The following is a 26,728-nucleotide window of genomic DNA, read 5'->3' as shown; positions in this document are numbered from 1 at the left end:
GTGTTGTTTTTTCATTATTTGTATTTTATTTTTCAGGTATATATGTATAGAACTTGTGAATCCTCAGTCTGTTCAAGATTCTGCCTTCAACTGTGACAGGATTTGAACAACTATACTGTGAATGACACTGCTATAAAAGGATCAAAAGAACCAGTCTTGGAACAGTTTGTTATTTGTTTGAACAATTCCTACACTCTAAGACTACCTCATATTATGCCTGTTATATTTATGCTTATTGGTTTTCATATAAATTGTTAAGTTGTCTAAGAAAATACATATATATTTTATTTTAGTTGTTAATATATTTTCTTGGACTATAAGGTTGCCTGACATATTTGATCCATATTATATTTTTATTATATTATTGCCACATAGTTTATTCTAACCATTTAATATGTTTTCTTTAAAAGCATGTGCATGTTGTTTTTTGACTATAATGCTTATCTGTTTTTGCTATTCTAATGTATTTGTTTCCCAAATAATTCATAATAAAGTAAGGAGTATACCACAGAATGATAATTCTACTAAACAATCTGATTATCAGCCTATGTTTCTTAAATCTCACTCCACAGCTGATACTAGTTTAATGACTCTGATGTTATCAAATTTTAATCGTCTTGTCCTTTCACCTTCAAGACCTATTTATCATATTTCCCATCCTTCTATTTCTCCTCAGTTTGTTGCACTTTTTGTTGCTAGTGTGAAAAAGTTTGATTATTTACAAGAATGGTATATTAATGCTTCTCATCTTATTATTCCAGGATTTGGTGGCATACCCCATACAGGAGTGAACATCTGTCTCCTATGCAGTATTGATTTACTTTCTTCTCCTGCAGGAATTCTACATGATGATAAACAAGTTCCTTTGGTTATGTCAGATAATATTTTATCTTGTGATACAAGTAGCACAGTAGATTTATTTAATGTTTCTTATATACCTGCTACTTTATTAATTAATCATTTGAATCCTTTTGATTCTGTAGGATTATGGCAATGTATGGACCATGGTATTTCACAATTTTCTGTTCATATTAGTTTATTTATACATACTACTACTTCACTTCCTTTGTCTAAACCTATTCCTACCTCTTTAGAAAAACCTTTTCATGAAGGTGATCCTATTCAGGTACGTTTAGATTCTGCGACACAAGTTGCTTATGATGTTGAATATCGTTTGGTTACTTGGCATCTTCAATTGTCAAGGTGGATGGTTTCTATACAATATTCAAACTGCACTCCCTTTGTGTCTGTACAAGAAAAATCATTCCAATGGTGGTTTCATGAAAGTTTACTGCAAAATGTTTCTCTTCGATCTAATCATAGACCTAGGAGAGATGTACTTGCGACTGGCTTGGGAGCATATGGTAGTATGATTGGCTCTACTGCACAAATAAATTCTGAAATATTAAGATATAAATTAGCAAATCTTGCCTCTCATGCAGCTACAGGCTTAGATATTCAATATGGAATTAACAATAATATTGCTAATCTCCAGCAACATCAAACTTATGTTATGGTGGATATTACTAATATTATTAAAAATAAATTTAATGTTTTAGTAAATGAATTATATAATTTTACACATGAGACAGCCTGGGCTATGTTATGCTCTCAAGTACAATCTGATCTATCTACTGACTTAAAGATTCAACTTCAAAGTTTATGGTCTGGAAAGTGGCCAGCTTCTTTAAGTTTAGCTGCATCAAAGTCAGTCACTAATTTTGCCATGACACATCTTTTATGGTGGGAAGTAATTTTATCTGACTGCACCACTGAATTTTGTATGATTCATACATTAATTCCTTGGTCTGGTAAAGATACTATTATTTATCGCTTAGCGACAATTGGTCTTCCTGCTAATGGTTCATTACTGTTTCCAGTATTGTCACATCAATGGGTGTCACATAACATTGATGAATCAAAATGGACACTTGTTGATGTATCATTGTGTCATTCCAATGCAAATTCGTTTATCTGTTCCCTTTCACAATTCCATACAACCAATGAAACATGTTGGGAAAATCAAAAGTCTTGTACCTTACAAAGTCATTTTAATGTACTTAGACCGGTATTTTATTTAGGATCTGACAGAGTTTGTTTTCATTTATTTAATTCTGATACTATTATATTCCAAACACAGGATAATGTATTTGCTAGTTCTCATTTATTACCTGGTACCTGGTGTAATACTATTCCACTTAAATATATTGCATCATCTAATTGGAATTTTACCATGCCCCAAACTCTTAATATTACTTTAAATTTAACATGGGACCATGTTATGAATTTTTCTGTTTATAATTTACCTTTGGGTATGGGATCACAAATGAAAAAATGGTTAACTGATTCTACTATAATTTCTTCTTTGTTACAAAATTTAAAACATATTTCTGTAGATACTAAAATTACAGTTGAACACGAACAAGGAATTTTAAAATCAGCTACTTCTAGTATTTTACAGGATGCAAATATATCTTGGTGGGAATCTGTATTTGGATATAGTAGTACAGCTACTCAGTTTTTTAATATTATGTTACACCCTGTTATTGTTTTCACTATTGTTCAAATTTTTATGTTTATTTTTATGTGTGGTTGTGTTTGTTATCAAAAGCATTTAAACAAAAAATTAGTTAGACAACTTACAACCCTGGAACATCTTAATTCACAACAAAAACGTTATGTACCTTTATATTCTGCTTATTCAGTTTCGCTTGATACAACTAGGCTTCCTAATCCAATTTGACTGACATATAGAATAATTTGATATCAATATTGTATACTTATACTTTCTTTTAATTTTTTTTTAGGATACTCCTATCTCTCTCTTTTCTTGGTGTCTGGATGGAATTCTTTTGATTTGCACTTGGGCTCTTCTGAATTGATCTGCCTGACTACTACTGGACATGCGGAGGCCTTGTGACAAGTTTACCTATGGTTGCTGCAATCGTTACCTGCAACTAACTGTGTTGTCTACTTGTTTCACCCTATGGTTCTTCCTTGGCCTTTTCAGTGGTTATATACACTATTTGCTCCTGTTTGTAAGCACTGTGAAGATTACACATGTTGTATTTCTTGATGGAACTGCTCCTACAGACTTTATTGCTTTCAATTCTGCAACAAATGTATCTTACTACTAAGGTAGTTATGAACTGAACTTTTTCTGCAATGACGCTGCTATTGATTTGATTCCTTCAATCAAGACTTGAACATCTTTATTTATGAACTATGTAATTATTGGAACATTCTTTACTGTAGTGTATGACGTCAAATCCACTGTCTATTGTTTGAAATATGTCTGGTATATGTCTGGTAGTTTCTTCTGTGTTGGCCCTTAGTGTTTAATCATTGGGATTGTGTCTGACATAAAGAAAAGAAAGTGGGGGAATGTGGAGTTATAAAATCATGATTAGAATAAATTATAAAATCATGATTAGGAAAATATACAATTTCAAAGAAGAATTAAACATTAAATATGTTATTCATAGATAAAACATTTAGATATAAATTAAGATATAGAATATGGAAGAGTTATAAATTAAATTAACTTAGATAGGATTAGTCAGTTTAGTTAGTAATGGGTTAAATAGTGTTTTAAAGACAATGTATTTAAAACTGTGACATTTACATTCAGTTGCTGTTGTCAATCAAAACACCTATACTGCTAGCTAGACACATAGTATTATTAACACTATAATACACTGCGCATGAACAAGTTAAAATAGTATTTTCTATATGTCAGCCAAAATTATAAAGTCTTTTAAGGAAGTTAAAATATACAAAGATAGCATTTTCATTTATGGTATGCTTTGATTTCATTGGCTTAAAATGTGTATATAAGCTTTGCCTATGTATGAGGCTATTGTTATCTTCTGCCTTAAGATCTCGAGGTATGTAATTAATCTTGCTGTGATTAATAAATAGTTTATGTCAACTAATATTTGATAAATATGAGTATTAATTTAATCTGTTAGATAACCCAGATTAAATATTTGTCTATAGTTAGGGTTTTGTCTAACGAAGGCATATAAAGTCATATAAGAATAATTCTTACAAGCATCTAATTTTTATCTTCTTTTGCGAGAATCATACATATACATCTGTTGCTAAACACTCATTTAGTGACAGCCCTTAGACTAAAGAGGTATATACGACACCACGTAATCTTAGCTGAGTACTTGCAAGTGAGTGCTAGACTTCCTCTATGTTGTATTAATTAGTTTTGTAATTTTCCCTATGGCCTTACAGCTCCCTGTGAGTGCTATTGAGCACCAATGGCTGTGCTTACAGTATTAAAGAATAATTTGCTATGACGTTTCGGAGCAATGCCAACCCTTCTTTAGACCCTTCTTCGTTGGTCTGAAGAAGGGGTGGCTTAGCTCCGAAACGTCACAATATTAAAGTAAAATTTGCTATAAGTCCAGTGAGTGCAGATCTTGTATTTTTTGGATGGCATGGAGTACATAAAACTTAAAAAATGTCATAACATGATTACAGCAAGATATCACCTTACGCGTTTCGGCAAAAAAAAAAATCAGCCTTAATCAGACATATTGATGAAGCGCAAGTCAATGGTTAAATAGCCCAAAGACCGCTCATCAATTAACACAAGTATATCCTAAGAGGTATCCACACTAACTGACATTGAGAGAGTAACAATGTATCAACTTCTCCCTAGCTTTAACTCATGTGCGCAAGTATTGATACTTGTTTTCCAGCAATAATTAAATACAAAGAGATTGGCAAATTGATGATACAGAATAAAAGGAGACATTATTCAGAAACAGTAAGAGTGAGGATCTTTAGTAAAGGGGAACCACTATCTTTTGTAAGTTAACTATTTGTTAGTACATTTTAAAGCAAAGACATATGCATAAAAAAACAATTTGTATAAACCACCAATGGAAGTCTTGAACTAGACTTATAAGAATGTTTTTCGAAATAATTATTGTAATCTTTAGTATAATTAATGTGACAATATGATTTGTTACCTATCATTGTAAATCCTTATTTGTTGTGTTGCCAGAAATTAATCTTATCTCCATCAATATTGAAACCATAAGGTTTCCCCGTTTTTAATTGGAATATCCAGAAAGCTTCTCTGTAAAGAAGTTTACTATCAGTATCCCCTCCCCTCACTGGAGCTCTAATCTGTTCTATAATCTGCCAGGAAAAACTAGTAACATTTTTCTTGTGGTGATTAATGAAATGTCTGGCCAAGTCTGAACATTCAATGCCTTTATCTATATTGTTATGGTGCTCTCTGATATGGAACCGTACTTCTCTAGAAGAACAACCTACCTACTCTTTTTCACAAACTGTACATTCTACTAAATATATCACATTAGCAATTTGTACAACTGGTAAGGTCATACACCCTTTGGGTTACTTTAGACTGAAAATTTTGAAATACCCCTGTATATCAACAAGCAATACATTTATTAAAATGGCATTTATAGTGGCCTTTAGTACTTAAACTACTTGTGTTCGACTTCTATGTCCTTAGCATGCTTGGGGATAACATGTACCCTTTTCTGACAACAAAATTACAGCTATTATTTACACAACTCCTAAGGCTGTCCTCTGCTGTCAGAATTGGAAAATTGTTTTCAATAATACTACATAGTTCCCTAAACTGTGAACTATAAGTGGTAATGAGTTTGGAGTTATCAAATTTATTTTGATGTGTATTAGTTTGGGTGTCTTAACATAAGACATACACACATACATTATATATATATATATATATATATATATATATATATATATATATATATATATCATAATTTATGTAAGAAATTACCTGATAAATTCATTTCTTTCATATTGGCAAGAGTCCATGAGCTAGTGACGTATGGGAGATATACAATCCTACCAGGAGGGGCAAAGTTTCCCAAACCTCAAAATGCCTATAAATACACCCCTCACCACACCCACAATTCAGTTTAATGAATAGCCAAGTAGTGGGGTGATAAAGAAAGGAGTAAAAAGCATCAACAAAGGAATTTGGAAATAATTGTGCTTTATACAAAAAAATCATAACCACCATAAAAAAAGGGGGTGGGCCTCATGAACTCTTGCCAATATGAGAAAAAAATGAATTTGGTAAGTTCTTACATAAATTATATTTAATTTCATTTAATTGACAAGAGTCCATGAGCTAGTGACGTATGGGATAGCAATACCCAAGATGTGGAACTCCACGCAAGAGTCACTAGAGAGGGAGGGATAAAAATAAAAACAGCAATTTTGTTGAAAAAAATTAATCCACAACCCAAATATAAGTTTATTCTCAAAAAAGAAAAACTTAAAACATAAGCAGAAGAATCAAACTGAAACAGCTGCCTGAAGAACTTTCCTACCAAAAACTTCTTCCGAAGAAGCAAATACCTCAAAATGGTAACATTTAGTAAATGTATGCAAAGAAGACCAAGTTGCTGCTTTGCAAATCTGATCAACTGAAGCTTCATTCTTAAAAGCCCAAGAAGTGGAAACTGATCTAATAGAATGAGCTGTAATTCTCTGAGGCGGGTCTTTACCCGACTCCAAATAAGCTTGATGAATCAAAAGCTTTAACCATAATGACAAAGAAACGGCAGAAGCATTCTGACCTTTCCTGGAACCAGAAAAGATAACAAATAGACTAGAAGTTTCCCTGAAATCTGTAGTGGCTTCAACATAATATTTCAGAGCTCTCACCACATCCAAAGAATGTAAAGATCTCTCCAAAGAATTCTGAGGATTAGGACACAAAGAAGGGACAACAATTTCTCTATTAATGTTGTTAGAATTCAAAACCTTAGGTAAGAATTTAAATGAAGTCCGCAAAACTGCCTTATCCTGATGAAAAATCAGAATCACAAGAAAGAGCAGATAATTCAGAAACTCTTCTAGCAGAAGAGATGGCCAAAAGGAACAACACTGTCCAAGAAAGTAGTTTAATGTCCAAAGAATGCATAGGCTCAAATTGAGGAGCCTGTAAAGCCTTCAAAACAAAATTAAGACTCCAAGGAGGAGAGATTGATTTAATGACAGGCTTGATACGAACCAAAGCCTGTACAAAACAATGAATATCAGGAAGTTTAGCAATTTTCCTGTGGAATAAAACAGAAAGTAGAAACAGAGAGGGCACAGCATAGGTACTGCAATAATCAGTGTGCACGCTCCCAGGTTCTGCCAAAACCTTAAATCCAACGATAATCCAAAAGAAGGAACAGCACCACAATAATAATGCTTAAGTAGTATTTATTGGGACATCATACAAACACACCACGACGTTTCGGTCCTAATAGACCTTAATCATGTGACATAAAACATGACCTAACACCATACATATATACCCCTTGGGGGAGGAGACTTCTACCTATCACAGGTGTATATCTAATACATTAACTTATTCAGATATATACAAAACATGCTCACTGCTCCATCTAGTGGTGAAGAGAGGTCATCACTTCCAATATTTAGTGACCTAAAAGAATGCAAGTACAAAAAATTAAAAACAAATATATGGGTAGTTAACCCATTATAGTTAAATACTAACTCTTAATATGTACAGTGATTGGCTCTTGTGGGAATATACAGATTTCAAGAATATATTTAAATCATAACAAATAATTATAAGTTTTACAGAGTAACCCCCCAGTCAATTTCTTTATTCATCCCTATTGGGATAAGGGATTGTAAGGTGTAGATCCAATATGTTTCCCTACACTTCAACATTCTCCGTCTATCTCCACCCCTTCTTGTTTTTTTAATTTGTTCAATAACTTGGTACCTAAGTTGGGATATGCTATGGCCAGATTGTAAGAAGTGATTAGAGACAGGGGCATCCTTGTTGCCACAAAGTATGTTAGATTTGTGTTCATTAATCCGGTCTCTAATCATTCTTGTTGACTGACCAATATAAATTTTTGCACATGGGCATTTTATAAGGTACACAATATATTCTGAATTGCATGTAAAATAACCTGGAATCCTGCAGATAATTCAGAAACTCTTCTAGCAGAAGAGATGGCCAAAAGGAACAACACTGTCCAAGAAAGCAGTTTAATGTCCAAAGAATGCATTGGCTCAAATTGAGGAGCCTGTAAAGCCTTCAAAACAAAATTAAGACTCCAAGGAGGAGAGATTGATTTAATGACAGGCTTGATACGAACCAAAGCCTGTACAAAACAATGAATATCAGGAAGTATAGCAATTTTCCTGTGGAATAAAACAGAAAGAGCAGAGATTTGTCCTTTCAAGGAACTTGCAGGCAAACCTTTATCCAAACCATCTTGAAGAAACTGTAAAATTCTAGGAATTCTAAAAGAATGCCAAGAGAATTTATGAGAAGAACACCATGAAATGTAAGTCTTCCAAACTCAATCTTTCAAGAAACAGATTTACGAGCCTGCAACATAGTATTAACCACTGAGTCAGAGAAACCTCTATGACTAAGTACTAAGCGTTCAATTTCCATACCTTCAAATTTAATGATTTGAGATCCTGATGGAAAAACGGACCTTGAGATAGAAGGTCTGGCCTTAATGTAAGTGGCCAAGGTTGGCATCTGGACATCCGAATAAAATCTGCATACCAAAACCTGTGAGACCAGGCTGGAGCCACAAGCAGCACAAACGATTGCTCCATGATGATCTTGGAGATCACTCTTGGAAGAAGAACTAGAGCCGGGAAAATATAAGCAGGTTTATAACACCACAGAAGTGTCAATGCACCCACTGCTTCCGCCTGAGGATCCCTGGAACTGGACAGGTAACTGGGAAGTTTTTTGTTTAGATGAGATGCCATCAGATCTATTTCTGGAAGCCCCCACATATGAACAATTTGAGAAAACACATCTGGGTGGTGTGGCCATTCTCCCGAATGTAAAGTCTGACGACTAAGATAATCAGCTTCCCAATTGTCTATACCTGGGGTATGAACCGCAGAAATAATGAGCTGGATTCCGCCCAAACAAGTATCTGAGATACTGCTTTCATAGCTTGAGGACTGTGAGTCAAACCCTGATGATTGACATATGCCACAGTTGTGATATTGTCTGTCTGAAAACAAATTAATGGTTTTCTCTTCAACAGAGGCCAAAACTGAAGGGCCCTGAGAATTGAGTTCCAAAATATTGATTAGTAATCTCGCCTCTTAAGATTTTCAAACCCCTTGTGCTATCAGAGATCCCCAAACAACTCCCCAACCTGAAAGACTTGCATCTGTTGTGATCACAGTCCAGGTTGGACGAACGAAAGAGGCCCCTAGAATTAAACGATGGTGATCTAACCACCAAGTCAGAGAAAGTCGAACATTGGGATTTAAGGATATTAATTGTGATATCCTTTTATAATCCCTGCACCATTGGTTCAGCATACAAAGCTGGAGAGGTCTCATATGAAAACGAGCAAAGGGGATAACGTCCGATGCTGCAGTCATGAGACCTAAAACTTCCATGCACATATCTACTGAAGGGAATGACTGAAGGGAATGACAGACTGAAGGTTCTGACAGGCTGCAACCAATTTTAAACGTCTCTTGTCTATTAGAGACAACGTCATGGACACTTAATTTATCTGGAAACCTAAAAACAAAATGTATGCTTACCTGATAAATTTCTTTCTCTTGTGGTGTATCCAGTCCACGGGTTCATCCATTACTTGTGGGATATTCTCCTTCACAACAGGAAGCTGCAAGAGGACACCCACAGCAGAGCTGTCTATATAGCTCCTCCCCTAACTGCCACCCCCAGTCATTCGACCGAAGACAAGCAAGAAAAAAGGAGAAACTATAGGGTGCAGTGGTGACTGTAGTTTAAATATATTATAAATATAAATATATATATATATATATAGTTTAAATATATATATATAGTTTAAATATATTATAATTATATATAGCTTCTCCCTTCTCTCCACCCCCAGTCATTCGACCGAAGGTACAGGAAGAGAAAAGAAAAGCTAAAAGGTGCAGAGATGACTGAAGTTTTGAAAACAAAAAAATAATCTGTCTAAAATGACAGGGAGGGCCGTGGACTCGTCTTATCATAGAAGAAATCAATTTATCAGGTAAGCATAAATTTCCTTTTCTTCTACTAGAGACGACGAGTCCACGTAGTCATCCTTACTTGTGGGATACAATACCAAAGCAACAGGACACGGATGAACAGGAGGGACAAGACAGATACCTAAACGGAAGGCACCACTGCTTGAAGAACTTTTCTCCCAAAAATAGCCTCCGAAGAAGCAAAAGTATCAAATTTTGAAAATTTGGAAAAGATATGAAGGGAGGGCCAAGTCGCAGCCTTGCAATTCTGTTCAACCGAAGCATCGTTTTTAAAAGCCCATGGGGAAGCCACCGCTCTAGTAGAATGAGCCGTGATTTTTTCAGGAGACTGCTGTCCTGCAGTCTCATATGCCAAGCGGATGATGCTTTTCAGCCAAAAAGAAAGAGAGGTAGCCGTAGCTTTTTGACCCCTACACTTTCCAGAATAAACAATGAATAGAGAAGATGTTTGACGGAAATCCTTGGTTGCTTGTAAGTAAAACTTCAAGGCACGAACCACGTCCAAGTTACGTAACAGACGTTCCTTTTTAGAAGGATTAGGACACAAGGAAGGAACAACAATTTCCTGATTAATATTCTTATTTGAAACAACCTTAGGAAGGAATCCAGGTTTAGTACGCAAAACCACCTTATCAGAATGGAATATAAGATAAGGCGAATCACATTGTAACGCAGAAAGCTCAGAAACTCTTCAAGCAGAAGAGATAGCAACTAAAAACAAAACTTTCCAAGATAAAAGCTTAATATCTATGGAATGCATGGGTTCAAACGGAACCCCTTGAAAAACATTGAGAACTAAATTCAAACTCCATGGCGGAGCAATAGGTTTAAACACAGGCTTGATTCTGATCAAAGCCTGACAAAAAGACTGAACGTCTGGGACATCCACCAGACGCTTGTGTAGTAAAATTGACAAAACTGAAATTTGTCCCTTTAAGGAACTAGCTGATAATCCCTTCTCCAATCCTTCTTGGAGAAAGGACAAAATCCTAGGAATCCTAACCCTACTCCATGAGTAGCCCTTGGATTCGCACCAATAAAGATATTTACGCCGTATCTTATGGTAAATTTTTCTCGTGACAGGCTTGCGAGCCTGAATCAAAGTATCAATGACCGACTCAGAGAATCCACCCTTAGATAAAATCAAGCGTTCAATCTATAGGCAGTCAGCTGCAGAGAATTTAGACTTGGATGTTGGAAAGGACCTTGAGGTCCTGCCTCAATGGTAGTTTCCACGGAGGTAGAGACGACATGTCCACTAGATCCGCATACCAAGTCCTGCGTGGCCACGCAGGCGCTATTAGAATTACTGAAACTCTCTCCTCTTTGATTCTTGCAATCACACGAGGCAGGAGAGGAAATGGTGGAAACACATAAGCCAGGTTGAACGACCAAGTTACTGCTAGAGCATCTATCAGTACAGCCTGTGGATCCCTTGACCTGGACCCGTAACGTGGAAGCTTGGCATTCTGTCGAGATGCCATTAGATCCAATTCCGGTATGCCCCATTGTTGAATCAATGATGCAAACACCTCCGGATGGAGTTCCCACTCCCCCGGATGAAAAGTCTGACGACTTCGAAAATCTGCTTCCCAGATCTCTACTCCTGGGATATAGATTACTGATAGATGACAAGAGTGAGTCTTAGCCCATCGGATTATCCTTGATACCTCTATAATCGCTAGAGAACTCCTTGTTCCCCCCTGATGATTGATATATGCCACAGTCGTGATATTGTCCGACTGGAATCTTTTGAATTTGGCCAGAGCCAACTGAGGCCACGCCTGAAGCGCGTTGAATATTGCTTTCATTTCCAGAATATTGATCGGTAATTGAGACTCCATCGGAGTCCAAGTACCCTGAGCCTTCAGGGAATTTCAGACGGCACCCCAGCCCAAGAGGCTGACGTCCGTTGTCACTATATCCCATGATGGCCTGCGGAAGCACATTCCCTGGGACAGATGATCCTGTGATAACCACCAAAGAAGAGAGTCTCTGGTCTCTTGATCCAGATTTATCTGAGAAAATAAATTTGCATAATCCCCATTCCACTGCCTGAGCATGCACAGCTGCAGTGGCCTGAGATGAAAGAGAGCATACAGTGAGCCTCTGATTGCCGAGAAATGGACTGAAGAGCTCGGCAAGTATTTAGAATCTTTGATTTTCTGACCTCCGTCAGAAATATTTTCATGTCTACCGAGCCTATCAGAGTTACCAAGAATGGAACTCTTGTTTGTGGAAAAAGTGAACTCTTATCTACATTCACTTTCCAACCGTAAGTTCTTAGGAAAGACAACACAATGTCCATGTGAGATTTGGTCAGATGATAAGTTGACGCCTGGATCAAAATATCGTCCAGATAGGGCACCTCTGCTATGCCCCACGGCCAGAGAATGGCTAGAAGGGACCCTAGCACCTTTGTGAAGATTCTGGGAGCTGTGGCCAACTCAAAGGGAAGGGCCACGAACTGATAATGCTTGACCAAAAATGGCAAACCTTAGAAACTGATGATGATCCTTGTGGATAGGAATGTGAAGATACGCATCCTTTAGGTCCACGGTGGTCATGTATTGACCCTCCTGGATCATTGGTAAGATTTTTCGTATAGTCTCCATCTTGAACGATGGGACTCTGAGAAATTTGTTTAGACATTTTAGTTCTAATAGGTCTGAAAGTTCACTCTTTTTTGGGAACCACGAAAAGGTTCGAGTAAAACCCCTGTCCCAGCTCTGGAACTGGACAAATTACTCCCATGGTATAGAGGTCTTTTACACAATGTAAGAACGCCTCTCTTTTTGTCTGGTCTACAGACAAACGTGAAAGATGAAATCTCCCCCTTGGGAGAAATTCCTTGAATTCCAACTGATACCCCCTGGGTCACAATTTCCAATGCCCAGGCATCCTGAACATCCCTTGCCCAAGCCTGAACAAAGAGAGAAAGTCTGCCCCCTACTAGATCCGGTCCTGGATCGGGGGCTGCCCCTTCATGCTGTCTTGGTAGCAGCAGTGGGCTTCTTGGCTTGTTTACCCTTATTCCAGGCCTGGTTAGGTATCCAGACAGACTTGGATTGAGCAAAATTCCCTTCCTGTTTAGTGGAGGAAGGGGAAGAAGAGGGTACTCCTTTGAAATTTCGAAAGGAACGAAAATTATTTTGTTTACCCCTCATCTTAAGAGGTTTGTCTTGAGGTAGGGCGTGACCTTTACCTCCAGTAATGTCGGAAATTATTTCCTTCAATTCAGGGCCGAATAGGGTCTTACCCTTGAACAGAATAGCTAAAAGTTTAGATTTTGAGGATACATCAGCAGACCACAATTTTAACCATAGCGCTCTGCGCGCCAAAATGGCAAAGCTTGCATTTTTCGCCGCTAATTTAGCAATCTGAAAAGCAGCATCTGTGATATAGAAATTAGCTAGAATGAGAGCTCTAATTCTGTCCAAAATGTCCTCTAAGGGCGTCTCTACCTTCAGAGACTCCTCAAGGGAGTCAAACCAGAAAGCCGCCGCCATAGTTACTGGAACAATGCAGGCAGTAGGCTGTAACAAGAAACCCTGGTGAATAAATAACTTCTTTAGAAGACCCTCTAACTTTTTATCCATAGGGTCTTTGAAAGTACAACTGTCCTGCTAGAGTAGATATTGCTCCCTCCACCTTAGGGACCGTTTGCCAAGAGCCCCTGATGGTGTCTGATATAGGAAACATTTTCTTAAAATTAGGAGGGGAGAGAACGGTATACCTGGTCTATCCCATTCCTTTTTAACAATTTACGAAATTCTTTTTTGGGAACTGGAAAAACATCAGTGTAAGTAGGTACTTCTAGATATTTATCCATCTTACACAATTTTTCTGGAGGAATTGTAATAGGTTCACAATCATCCAGAGTCGCTAAGACCTCCCTGAGCAACAGGCGAAGGTGTTCAAGTTTAAATTTAAAGGACACTAAGTCCGAATCTGTCTGAGGTAACACAATCCCTGAATCTGAAAGTTCTCCATCAGACAATAATTCCCTGACCCCCAATTCAGAGCACTGTGAGGGTACATCTGAAATGGCTAATAAAGCATCAGAGGGTTCAGTATTTACATTAATACCTGGCCTACTGCGTTTACCTTGCAAAACTGGCAGTTTAGATAATACCTCAGTGAGGGTAGTTGAGATAACTGCAGCCATATCTTGCAGAGTAAAAGAATTAGACGTACTAGAGGTACTAGGTGTCGCTTGTGTGGGTGTTAAAGGTTGTGACACTTGGGGAGAATTGGATGGCCTATCCTGATTCTCTTCAGACTGAGAATCATCCTTAGACACACATTCATTTCCTAAAAACAGAATTTATGTTTACCTGATAAATTTCTTTCTCCTACGGTGTATCTGGTCCACGGCTTCATCCTTACTTGTGGGATATTCTCAATCCCTACAGGAAGTGGCAAAGAGAGCACACAGCAGAGCTGTCCATATAGCTCCCCTCAGGCTCCGCCCCCCCCAGTCATTCGACCGACGGTTAGGAGAAAAAGGAGAACCATAGGGTGCAGTGGTGACTGTAGTTTACAAAAATAAATTTAAACCTGACTAAAATGCCAGGGTGGGCCGTGGACCGGATACACCGTAGGAGAAAGAAATTTATCAGGTAAACATAAATTCTGTTTTCTCCTACATTGGTGTATCCGGTCCACGGCTTCATCCTTACTTGTGGGAACCAATACCAAAGCTTTAGGACACGGATGAAGGGAGGGAACAAGTCAGGTAACCTAAACGGAAAGCACCACTGCTTGTAAAACCTTTCTCCCAAAAATAGCCTCCGAAGAAGCAAAAGTATCGAATTTGTAAAATTTGGCAAATGTATGCAGAGAAGACCAAGTCGCTGCCTTACAGATCTGTTCAACAGAAGCCTCATTCTTGAAAGCCCATGTGGAAGCCACAGCTCTAGATGAGTGAGCTGTAATTCGTTCAGGGGGCTGCCTTCCAGCAGTCTCATAAGCCAACCGGATGATGCTCTTCAACCTGGATCAGGGTATCTATAACCGATTCCGAAAACCCACGCTTAGCTAGAATCAAGCGTTCAATCTCCAAGCAGTCAGTTGCAGAGAAACTAGGTTTGGATGTTCGAAAGGACCTTGAATTAGCTTCCATGGTGGAACCGATGACATATTCACCAGGTCTGCATACCAAGTCCTGCGTGGCCACGCAGGAGCTATCAGAATTACCGAAGCCTTCTCCTGTTTGATCCTGGCTACTAGCCGGGGGAGAAGGGGAAACGGTGGAAAGACATAAGCTAGATTGAACGACCAAGGGATACCTGGACCCGTAACGTGGAACCTTGGAATTCTGACGTGACACCATCAGATCCAGATCTGGAATGCCCCATAGTTGGGTTAACTGGGCAAAAACCTCTGGGTGAAGTTCCCACTCCCCCAGATGGAAAGTCTGACGACTCAGATAATCTGCTTCCCAGTTGTCCACTCCTGGGATGTGAATTGCTGATAGATGGCAGGAGTGATCCTTTGCCCATTTGATGATTTTGGATACCTCCCTCATCGCCAGGGAACTCTTTGTTCCCCCCTGATGATTGATGTACGCCACAGTCGTCATGTTGTCCGACTGAAATCTGATGAATTTGGCCTCCGCTAGTTGAGGCCATGCCTGGAGCGCATTGAATATCGCTCTCAATTCCAAAATGTTTATCGAGAGAAGAGATTCTTCCCGAGACCATAGACCCTGAGCCTTCAGGGACTCCCAGACCGCGCCCCAGCCTAGGAGGCTGGCGTCGGTCGTGACAATGATCCACTCCGGTCTGCGGAAACTCATTCCCTGAGACAGGTGATCCAGAGACAACCACCAGAGGAGTGAGTCTCTGGTTTTCTGGTCCATTTGAATCTGGGGAGACAAATCTGCATAATCCCTATTCCACTGTTTGAGCATGCACAGTTGCAATGGTCTTAAATGAATTCGAGCAAATGGAACCACGTCCATTGCTGCAACCATGAGTCCTATTACCTCCATGCACTGAGCTATGGAGGGTCGAGGAATGGATTGAAGAACTCGACAAGTGTTCAGAAGTTTTAACTTCCTGACCTCTGTCAGAAAGATCTTCATTTCTACTGAGTCTATTATTGTTCTCAGGAAGGGAACCCTTGTGAACGGGGACAGAGAACTTTTTTCTATGTTCACCTTCCAACCGTGAGACCTTAGAAAGGCTAGAACAATGTCTGTATGAGCCTTTGCTTTGTGAAAGGACGACGCTTGTATTAAAATGTCGTCTAGGTAAGGTGCTACTGCAATGCCCCTTGGCCTTAGCACCGCTAGAAGGGATCCTAGCACCTTTGTGAAAATTCTGGGAGCAGTAGCCAATCCGAAGGGAAGAGCCACGAACTGGTAATGCTTGTCCAGAAAGGCGTACCTCAGGAACTGATGGTGATCTTTGTGGATAGGAATATGCAGGTACGCATCCTTTAAGTCCATGGTAGTCATATATTGACCCTCCTGGATCATTGGTAAAATTGTCTGAATGGTTTCCATTTTGAATGATGGAACTCTGAGGAATTTGTTTAGGATCTTTAAGTCCAGAATTGGCCTGAAAGTTCCTTCCTTTTTGGGAACTACAAACAGGTTTGAGTAAAATCCCAGTCCTTGTTCTGCTGTTGGAACTGGGTGTATCACTCCCATTTTTTAAAAGGTCTTCTACGCAATGTAAGAATTCCTGTCTCTTTATCTGGTCTAAAGATAAGCGAGACATGTGGAACTTCCCCTTGGAGGAAGGTCCTTGAATTCTAGAAGATACCCCTGAGAGACAATTTCTAGTGCCCAGGGGTCCGGAACATCTCTTGCCCAGGCCTGAGCAAAGAGAGAAAGTCTGCCCCCTACTAGATCCGGTCCCGGATCGGGGGCTACCCCTTCATGCTGTCTTGGTAGCAGCTGCAGGATTTTTGGCCTGTTTACCCTTGTTCCAGCCTTGCAATGGTTTCCATGCTGGTTTGGGCTGGGGTGCGTTACCCTCTTGCCTAGTGGCTGTAGAGGTAGAAGCCGGTCCGTTCATGAAATTGCGAAAGGAACGAAAATTAGACTTGTTTTTAGCTTTGAAAGGTCTATCCTGTTGGAGGGCATGGCCCTTTCCCCCAGTGATATCTGAAAAAATTTCTTTCAACTCTGGCCCGAATAGGGTCTTACCATTGAAAGGAATATTAAGCAATTTTGTTTTGGACGACACATCCGCCGACCACGATTTTAGCCAAAGCGCTCTACGCGCCACTATTGCGAAACCAGAATTTTTCGCCGCTAATTTAGCTAACTGAAAAGCGGCATCTGTAATGAAAGAATTAGCCAACTTCAGGGCGTGAATTCTATCCATGACTTCATAAGAAGTCTCCTTCTGGAGCGAGTTTTCTAATTCCTCAAACCAAAAAGCAGCTGCAGTGGTTACAGGAATAATGCAAGAAATTGGTTGAAGAAGAAAACCTTGTTGAACAAAAATTTTCTTAAGTAAACCTTATAATTTTTTATCCATCGGATCTTTGAAAGCGCAACAGTCTTCTATTGGTTTAGTTGTGCGCTTAGCCAGCGTTGAAACTGCCCCCTCTAACCTTAGGGACCGTCTGCCCCGCGTCCCTTCTAGGGTCAACAATTGGGAACATTTTCTTAAATATAGGAGGGGGAACAAAAGGTACACCTGGCTTCTCCCACTCCTTAGTCACGATATCCGCCACCGTCTTAGGTATCGGAAATGCATCAGTGTGTACTGGGACCTCTAAGAATTTGTCCATTTTACACAATTTTTCAGGGATCACCAAAGGATCACAATCATCAAGTGTAGCTAGGACCTCCTTAAGTAGGGCGCGGAGGTGTTCTAGCTTAAATTTAAATGCTATGGCATAAGGCTCTGCCTGCTGAGAAACTTTTCCTGTGTCAGAAATTTCTCCCTCAGACAGGCCCTCCCTCACCGCCAAGTCAGATTGATGTGAGGGCACTACAGATAAATTATCCTCTGCGTCTGCTTGCTCATTTTCTGTGTTTAAAACTGAGCAATCACGCTTCCTAGGAAAGGCTGGCAGTTTGGATAAAAATGCTGAGAGAGAATTATCCATTACTGCCGCTAACTGTTGCATAATAATCACAATTGGTGCGCTAGATGTACTGGGCATCGCTTGCGCGGGCATGGCTGGTATTGACACAGAAGGAGAGGATAGCGAACTATCTTAACTACCTTCAGCTAAAGAATCATCTTGGGCTATATTTTTAAGTGTGATTGTATGGTCCTTAAGCTGCTTGGACGCTATGGCACACTTCACACATAAATTTAACGGGGGAACCACCTTTGACTTTGAGCATACAGAACATAGGCTATCTGAAGATTCAGACATGTTTGACAGACATAAACAGAACTTCAATGCAATATAAATTATTTTTGACAAAAACGTTACTGTCTCTTTAAATAATAAAAGTGCACACTATTACTGAAACATCAAAAAACCATCAAATAAACATCCGATTTTAATGAAATTTTCACCACAGTGTCTTAATGCTTTGAAAAGATTGCACACAAATTTTCAGACCAATTAACCCCTTAATGCCCAAACCGGAGCTAATAGCAGATATTAACCGGTTAACACATTACAGCACCATGCCACAGCTTCCACTGTGGCCTTTACCTTCCTTAGGGATTATTTTGGTAGGAAAACAGAATTTATGTTTACCTGATAAATTACTTTCTCCAACGGTGTGTCCGGTCCACGGCGTCATCCTTACTTGTGGGATATTCTCTTCCCCAACAGGAAATGGCAAAGAGCCCAGCAAAGCTGGTCACATGATCCCTCCTAGGCTCCGCCTACCCCAGTCATTCGACCGACGTTAAGGAGGAATATTTGCATAGGAGAAACCATATGAGACCGTGGTGACTGTAGTTAAAGAAAATAAAATATCAGACCTGATTAAAAAACCAGGGCGGGCCGTGGACCGGACACACCGTTGGAGAAAGTAATTTATCAGGTAAACATAAATTCTGTTTTCTCCAACATAGGTGTGTCCGGTCCACGGCGTCATCCTTACTTGTGGGAACCAATACCAAAGCTTTAGGACACGGATGAAGGGAGGGAGCAAATCAGGTCACCTAAATGGAAGGCACCACGGCTTGCAAAACCTTTCTCCCAAAAATATCCTCAGAAGAAGCAAAAATATCAAACTTGTAAAATTTGGTAAAAGAGTGCAGTGAAGACCAAGTCGCTGCCCTACATATCTGATCAACAGAAGCCTCGTTCTTGAAGGCCCATGTGGAAGCCACAGCCCTAGTGGAATGAGCTGTGATTCTTTCAGGAGGCTGCCGTCCGGCAGTCTCGTAAGCCAATCTGATGATGCTTTGAATCCAAAAAGAGAGAGAGGTAGAAGTTGCTTTTTGACCTCTCCTTTTACCAGAATACACAACAAACAAGGAAGATGTTTGTCTAAGATCCTTTGTAGCATCTAAATAGAATTTTAGAGCGCGAACAACATCCAAATTGTGCAACAAACGTTCCTTCTTCGAAACTGGTTTCGGACACAGAGAAGGCACGACTATCTCCTGGTTAATGTTTTTGTTAGAAACAACTTTTGGAAGAAAACCAGGTTTAGTACGTAAAACCACCTTATCTGCATGGAACACCAGATAAGGAGGAGAACACTGCAGAGCAGATAATTCTGAAACTCTTCTAGCAGAAGAAATTGCAACGGAATGTAAGGGTTCAAACGGAACCCCCTGAAGAACTGAAAGAACTAAGTTGAGACTCCAAGGAGGAGTCAAATGTTTGTAGACAGGCTTGATTCTAACCAGAGCCTGAACAAAGGCTTGAACATCTGGCACAGCTGCCAGCTTTTTGTGAAGTAACACAGACAAGGCAGAAATCTGTCCCATCAAGGAACTTGCAGATAATCCTTTTTTCAATCCTTCTCGAAGGAAGGATAGAATCTTAGGAATCTTAACCTTGTCCCAAGGGAATCCTTTAGATTCACACCAACAGATATATTTTTTCCAAATTTAGTGGTAAATGTTTCTAGTTACAGGCTTTCTGGCCTGAACAAGAGTATCAATAACAGAATCTGAGAACCCTCGCTTTGATAAGATCAAGCGTTCAATCTCCAAGCAGTCAGCTGGAGTGGGACCAGATTCGGATGTTCGAACGGCCTTGAACAAGAAGGTCTCGTCTCAAAGGTAGCTTCCATGGTGGAGCCGATGACATATTCACCAGATCTGCATACCAAGTCCTGCGTGGCCACGCAGGAGCTATCAAGATCACCGACGCCCTCTCCTGATTGATCCTGGCTACCAGCCTGGGGATGAGAGGAAACGGCGGGAATACATAAGCTAGTTTGAAGGTCCAAGGTGCTACTAGTGCATCTACTAGAGTCGCCTTGGGATCCCTGGATCTGGACCCGTAGCAAGGAACCTTGAAGTTCTGACGAGAGGCCATCAGATCCATGTCTGGAATGCCCCACAGTTGAGTGATTTGGGCAAAGATTTCCGGATGGAGTTCCCACTCCCCCGGATGCAATGTCCGACGACTCAGAAAATCTGCTTCCCAATTTTCCACTCCTGGGATGTGGATTGCAGACAGGTGGCAGGAGCGAGTCTCCGCCCATGAATGATTTTGGTCACTACTTCCATCGCCAGGGAACTCCTTGTTCCCCCCTGATGGTTAATGTACGCAACAGTCGTCATGTTGTCTGATTGAAACCGTATGAACTTGGCCCTCGCTAGCTGAGGCCAAGCCTTGAGAGCATTGAATATCGCTCTCAGTTCCAGAACATTTATCGGTAGAAGAGATTCTTCCCTAGACCAAAAACCCTGAGCCTTCAGGGATCCCCAGACCGCGCCCCAGCCCATCAGACTGGCGTTGGTCGTGACAATGACCCACTCTGGTCTACGGGAGGTCACCCCTTGTGACATGTTGTCCAGGGACAGCCACCAACGGAGTGAGTCTCTGTATAGTCCCCATTCCACAGACTGAGCATACACAGTTGTAATGGTCTTAGATGAATGCGCGCAAAAGGAACTATGTCCATTGCCGCTACCATCAAACCTATCACTTCCATGCACTGCGCTATGGAAAGAAGAGGAACGGAATGAAGTATCCGACAAGAGTTTAGAAGTTTTGTTTTTCTGGTCTCTGCCAGAAAAATCCTCATTTCTAAGGAGTCTATTATTGTTCCCAAGAAGGGAACTCTTGTCGACGGAGATAGAGAACTCTTTTCCACGTTCACTTTCCTCCGTGAGATCTGAGAAAGGCCAGGACTATGTCCGTGTGAGCCTTTGCTTGAGGAAGGGACGACGCTTGAATCAGAATGTCGTCCAAGTAAGGTACTACAGCAATGCCCCTTGGTCTTAGCACCGCCAGAAGGGACCCTAGTACCTTTGTGAAAATCCTTGGAGCAGTGGCTAATCCGAAAGGAAGCGCCACGAACTGGTAATGCTTGTCCAGGAATGCGAACCTTAGGAACCGATGATGTTCCTTGTGGATAGGAATATGTAGATACGCATCCTTTAAATCCACCGTGGTCAAGAATTGACCTTCCTGGATGGAAGGATTGTTCAAATGGTTTCCATTTTGGACGATGGAACCTTGAGAAACTTGTTTAGGATCTTGAGATCTAAGATTGGTCTGAACGTTCCCTCTTTTTTGGGAACTACGAACAGATTGGGGTAGAACCCCATCCCTTGTTCTTATAATGGAACAGGATGAATCACCTCCAGAAGATAACCTTGGGAGACTATTTCTAGCGCCCAAGGATCCAGAACATCTCTTGCCCAAGCCTGAGTGAAGAGAGAGAGTCTGCCCCCCACCAAATCCGGTCCCGGATCGGGGGCCCGCATCTCATGCTGTCTTGGGAGCAGTGGCAGGTCTCTTGGCCTGCTTTCCTTTGTTCCAGCCTTGCATTCTCCAGGCTGGATTGGCTTGAGAAGTATTACCCTCCTGCTTAGAGGACGTAGCACTTGGGGCTGGTCCGTTTCTGCGAAAGGGACGAAAATTAGGTTTATTTTTGGCCTTGAAAGACCTATCCTGAGGAAGGGCGTGGCCCTTGCCCCCAGTGATATCAGAGATAATCTCTTTCAAGTCAGGGCCAAACAGTGTTTTCCCCTTGAAAGGAATGTCAAGCAATATGTTCTTGGAAGACGCATCCGCTGACCAAGATTTTAACCAAAGCGCTCTGCGCGCCACAATAGCAAACCCAGAATTTTTCGCCGCTAACCTAGCCAATTGCAAGGTGGCGTCTAGGGTGAAAGAATTAGCCAATTTAAGAGCACGAATTCTGTCCATAATCTCCTCATAAGAAGAAGAATTACTAATAATCGCCTTTTCTAGCTCATCGAGCCAGAAACACGCGGCTGTAGTGACAGGGACAATGCATGCAATTGGTTGTAGAAGGTAACCTTGCTGAACAAACATCTTTTTTAGCAAACCTTCTAATTTTTTATCCATAGGATCTTGGAAAGTACAACTATCTTCTATGGGTATAGTGGTGCGCTTGTTTAGAGTAGAAACCGCCCCCTCGACCTTGGGGACTGTCTGCCATAAGTCCTTTCTGGGGTCGACTATAGGAAACAATTTTCTTTAAATATGGGGGGAGGTACGAAAGGTATACCGGGCCTGTCCCATTCTTTATTAACAATGTACGCCACCCGCTTGGGTATAGGAAAAGCTTCGGGGGGCCCCGGGGCCTCTAGGAACTTGTCCATTTTACATAGTGTTTCTGGAATGACCAGATAATCACAATCATCCAAATTGGATAACACCTCCTTAAGCAGAGCGCGGAGATGTTCCAACTTAAATTTAAAAGTAATCACATCAGGTTCAGCCTGTTGAGAAATTTTTCCTGATCTGAAATTTCTCCCTCAGACAAAACCTCCCTGGCTCCCTCAGACTGGTGTAGGGGCCCTTCAGAAACAAAATCATCAGCGTTCTCATGCTCTTCAGTATTTTCTAAAACAGAGCAGTCGCGCTTTCGCTGATAAGTGGGCATATTGGCTAAAATGTTTTTGATAGAATTATCCATTACAGCCGTTAATTGTTGCATAGTAAGGAGTATTGGCGCGCTAGATGTACTAGGGGCCTCCTGTATGGGCAAGACTGGTGTAGACGAAGGAGGGGATGATGCAGTACCATGCTTACTCCCCTCACTTGAGGAATCATCTTGGGCATCATTTTTTCTAAATTTTTTATGACATAAATCACATCTATTTAAATGAGAAGGAACCTTGGCTTCCCCACAGTCAGAACATAATCTATCTGGTAGTTCAGACATGTTAAACAGGCATAAACTTGATAACAAAGCACAAAAAACGTTTTAAAATAAAACCGTTACTGTCACTTTAAATTTTAAACTGAACACACTTTATTACTGCAATTGCGAAAAAGTATGAAGGAATTGTCCAAAATTCACCAAAATTTCACCACAGTGTCTTAAAGCCTTAAAAGTATTGCACACCAAATTTGGAAGCTTTAACCCTTAAAATAACGGAACCGGAGCCGTTTTTATATTTAACCCCTTTACAGTCCCTGGAATCTGCTTTGCTGAGACCCAACCAAGCCCAAAAGGGAATACGATACCAAATAATGCCTTCAGAAAGACTTTTCTATGTATCAGAGCTCCACACACATGCAGCTGCATGTCATGCTGTTCTCAAAAACAAGTGCGCCATACCGGCGCGAAAATGAGGCTCTGACTATGATTAGGGAAAGCCCCTATAGACTAAAACAGTGCCTGCCGATATTATTTTACAAAAAATACCCAGATTAAATGATTCCTCAAGGCTAAATATGTGTAAATATGATCGATTTAGCCCAGAAAATGTCTACAGTCTTAATAAGCCCTTGTGAAGCCCTTATTTACTATCTGAATAAAAATGGCTTACCGGATCCCATAGGGAAAATGACAGCTTCCAGCATTACATCGTCTTGTTAGAATGTGTCATACCTCAAGCAGCAAAAGACTGCTCACTGTTCCCCCAACTGAAGTTAATTCCTCTCAACAGTCCTGTGTGGAACAGCCATGGATTTTAGTAACGGTTGCTAAAATCATTTTCCTCATACAAACAGAAATCTTCATCTCTTTTCTGTTTCAGAGTAAATAGTACATACCAGCACTATTTTAAAATAACAAACTCTTGATTGAATAATAAAAACTACAGTTAAACACTAAAAAACTCTAAGCCATCTCCGTGGAGATGTTGCCTGTACAACGGCAAAGAGAATGACTGGGGTAGGCGGAGCCTAGGAGGGATCATGTGACCAGCTTTGCTGGGCTCTTTGCCATTTCCTGTTGGGGAAGAGAATATCCCACAAGTAAGGATGACGCCGTGGACCGGACACACCTATGTTGGAGAAATAAGTCTCTCTGGAGTCCTTTTCTGAGCCTTTGGACTCCCCACGTGAAGCTGCATGAACTGCCTAGGCAAAACCACTGCGCAATTGAGTCGCGAAAATGAGGCCTCCTCCCTCTTCATTCCAGAGTGGAGGGGCCTTTCTGACTAGATTAGGTGTCTAAATAAGTGCCAGGCGCAAATTAAACCCCAAAAGTGTTTTAAAGTTTGGAAAAACACCTTATTATAGCCAAAAACATGCTAAAAAGCAATCGATTAAGACCACAATAGTGTCAACCAGCATAGAGCCCTTAATATAAGCCATCATTTTATACAGAGTCTAAGAAAAATGGCTTACCTATCCCAGAGGGAATTTCTGACAGTCTTCTAGCATTACATGGTCTTGTTAGAAAAATGACTGATCATACCTGAAGCAGTTAAGCCTGCAAACTGTTCCCCCCAACTGATGTTCTCTGGTTTCAACAGTCCTGCGTGGGAACAGCCATGGATTTTAGTTACTGGTGCTAAAATCATATTCCTCTTAGCAGAAATCTTCATCACTTTCTGCTGCAGAGTAAATAGTACAAGCTGGCACTATTTTAAAATAACAAACTCTTGATAGAAGAATAAAAAACTACAACTAAACACCACATACTCTTTACCACCCCCGTGGAGATGCTACTAGTTAGAGCGGCAAAGAGAATGACTGGGGGGGCGGAGCCTGAGGGGAGCTATATGGACAGCTCTGCTGTGTGCTCTCTTTGCCACTTCCTGTAGGGATTGAGAATATCCCACAAGTAAGGATGAAGCCGTGGACCGGATACACCAATGTAGGAGAAATATGTTCTTTACAGTTTAAGGCTCTATCAGTACAAGAGGTACACAATGTAAGTGGGGGTTCCACAATGGCTTCTAAACACATAGAGCAATGAGTTTCCTCAATGTCAGACATGTTTAACAAAGTAGTAATAAACCACAACAGTTGGTAAACACTTTATTTATTGAAAAAAACAATTTTGCAAAAAAACGAATACTGTGCCTTTAAGGGATAAAAGCGCACAATTTTTCCAAACACACTTAACGTCTATAAACGTTCAAAAACTAGGTATGGATATACAGAGATGCCAAAAATGATTGCATCCCACATGCAAGAGCAGACATTTACCCTCTACAGGGACATAAAGCAAAACAAAACTCAATTTGCTAAATAATGACCCCTGCACCTCGCCACAGCTCTTCTGTGGCGCCTACCTGCCCCCAGATAACTGCCAAACGACTCGACACCAATCCAGATAGTATAACACACAGATAGGGCCCAACCGAAGCTAATGTCTGCTGTCTCCTTCAGAGTAAACTGCGCGTCTGATGGCATTTAGTACCCACTAAATTACAGAAGCTATACCCCGATCACTCTCCCATGTGCTGGCGAGAATGTGGAGAACGGGGCACCCCGACCACACATCTGGTGGTCATGCCCAAAACTGATAGGCATCTGGAAAAGGGTGGAAACCTTATGTAAAGACCTTGAGCTAGTGGAAACACTTGGACCAGCTCTAGCGATCCTGCATTTGGGAGTGGACTTGCTCCCTAGAGCTAAACGGAACCTACTTATATACATCCTCATTTCCACCAAATTACTTGTAGCCAGAAACTGGAAGAAAAGTCAGCCCCCCAAATGGCAGGGAGTAGTAGAATGCGTGAATTACATTAGAAGTATGGAAACCTATGTGTATGGAGAACGCAAGAAACTGACTGATTTCTGCCTTATTTGGGAACCGTGGGACACTCTCATGTCCTATAAAATACATAACTAGACTACACGACGCTTGACGTTACCAAAATACCCTTAAAGACCTTTCCACACACTCTGCTATGCAATGAAGCCAGACACGGGGTGCTCAAGAGAGCCAATGGCTGGATTATTATGGCCTCTCTTGACCCCCACTTAACACACGATGCAATGCCTGAATTCTCATGTTCCTGCACTCCCACCGTGCCTGCAGCATTTACCTGTTTAATAGTCCTAACGACCCTATTTATTCACTTAAAAGCCGTCCCAGTTACATACCCGCTAGAATGAGCCAATAAGTTCTATATTGTCCAATAAGATTCTAAATGACGGCCTCTGTAAAAACGAGGTACGTGTACCAACCGAGGTGCTAATGCGCCTCATGTTACAAAGTTTATGCACCATGTTATTTTATTATTTACTCTGTTATAATGCATAAGCTGTATGTCATTTGATTTAACTCAATAAAAACTATTTTTAAAATAAAAACTGCGCGTCTGAGGCGTGAAAATAGGCCCCGCCCATAATGGACGTTGCACTATTTGATTAACCTACCGCATGGGAAGCATTTACA

The 26,728-nt window shown here is 40.5% G+C and overlaps 2 protein-coding genes across 2 annotated transcripts in view; one reads left to right on the top strand and one right to left on the bottom strand.

Annotated features, from left to right (window-relative positions):
- SMC6 (structural maintenance of chromosomes 6) overlaps window positions 1-26,728 on the bottom strand; it is an 869,177-nt gene that overhangs the window by 736,878 nt on the left and 105,571 nt on the right. The window lies entirely within an intron of this gene.
- On the top strand, window positions 329-3,935 carry LOC128656019 (uncharacterized). The gene is made up of 2 exons (XM_053709657.1): window positions 329-2,501; window positions 2,808-3,935. The coding sequence occupies exons 1-2, from the start codon at window positions 395-397 to the stop codon at window positions 2,918-2,920; spliced, it is 2,220 nt and encodes a 739-aa protein (XP_053565632.1). The 5' UTR covers window positions 329-394; the 3' UTR covers window positions 2,921-3,935.

The sequence above is a fragment of the Bombina bombina genome, chromosome 4, assembly GCF_027579735.1.
Source record: "Bombina bombina isolate aBomBom1 chromosome 4, aBomBom1.pri, whole genome shotgun sequence".
Classification (NCBI taxonomy): domain Eukaryota; kingdom Metazoa; phylum Chordata; class Amphibia; order Anura; family Bombinatoridae; genus Bombina; species Bombina bombina.
This window is presented reverse-complemented; position numbering and strand designations above follow the sequence as displayed.

Bases quoted from the DNA above. Each gene is read 5' to 3' on its own strand.
- LOC128656019 (XM_053709657.1), top strand. From the start codon at position 395: ATGTTTTCTTTAAAAGCATGTGCATGTTGTTTTTTGACTATAATGCTT. The intron at 2,502-2,807 runs GTAGTACAGCTA...ATTTTTTTTTAG, and splicing joins GGAATCTGTATTTGGATATA to GATACTCCTATCTCTCTCTT.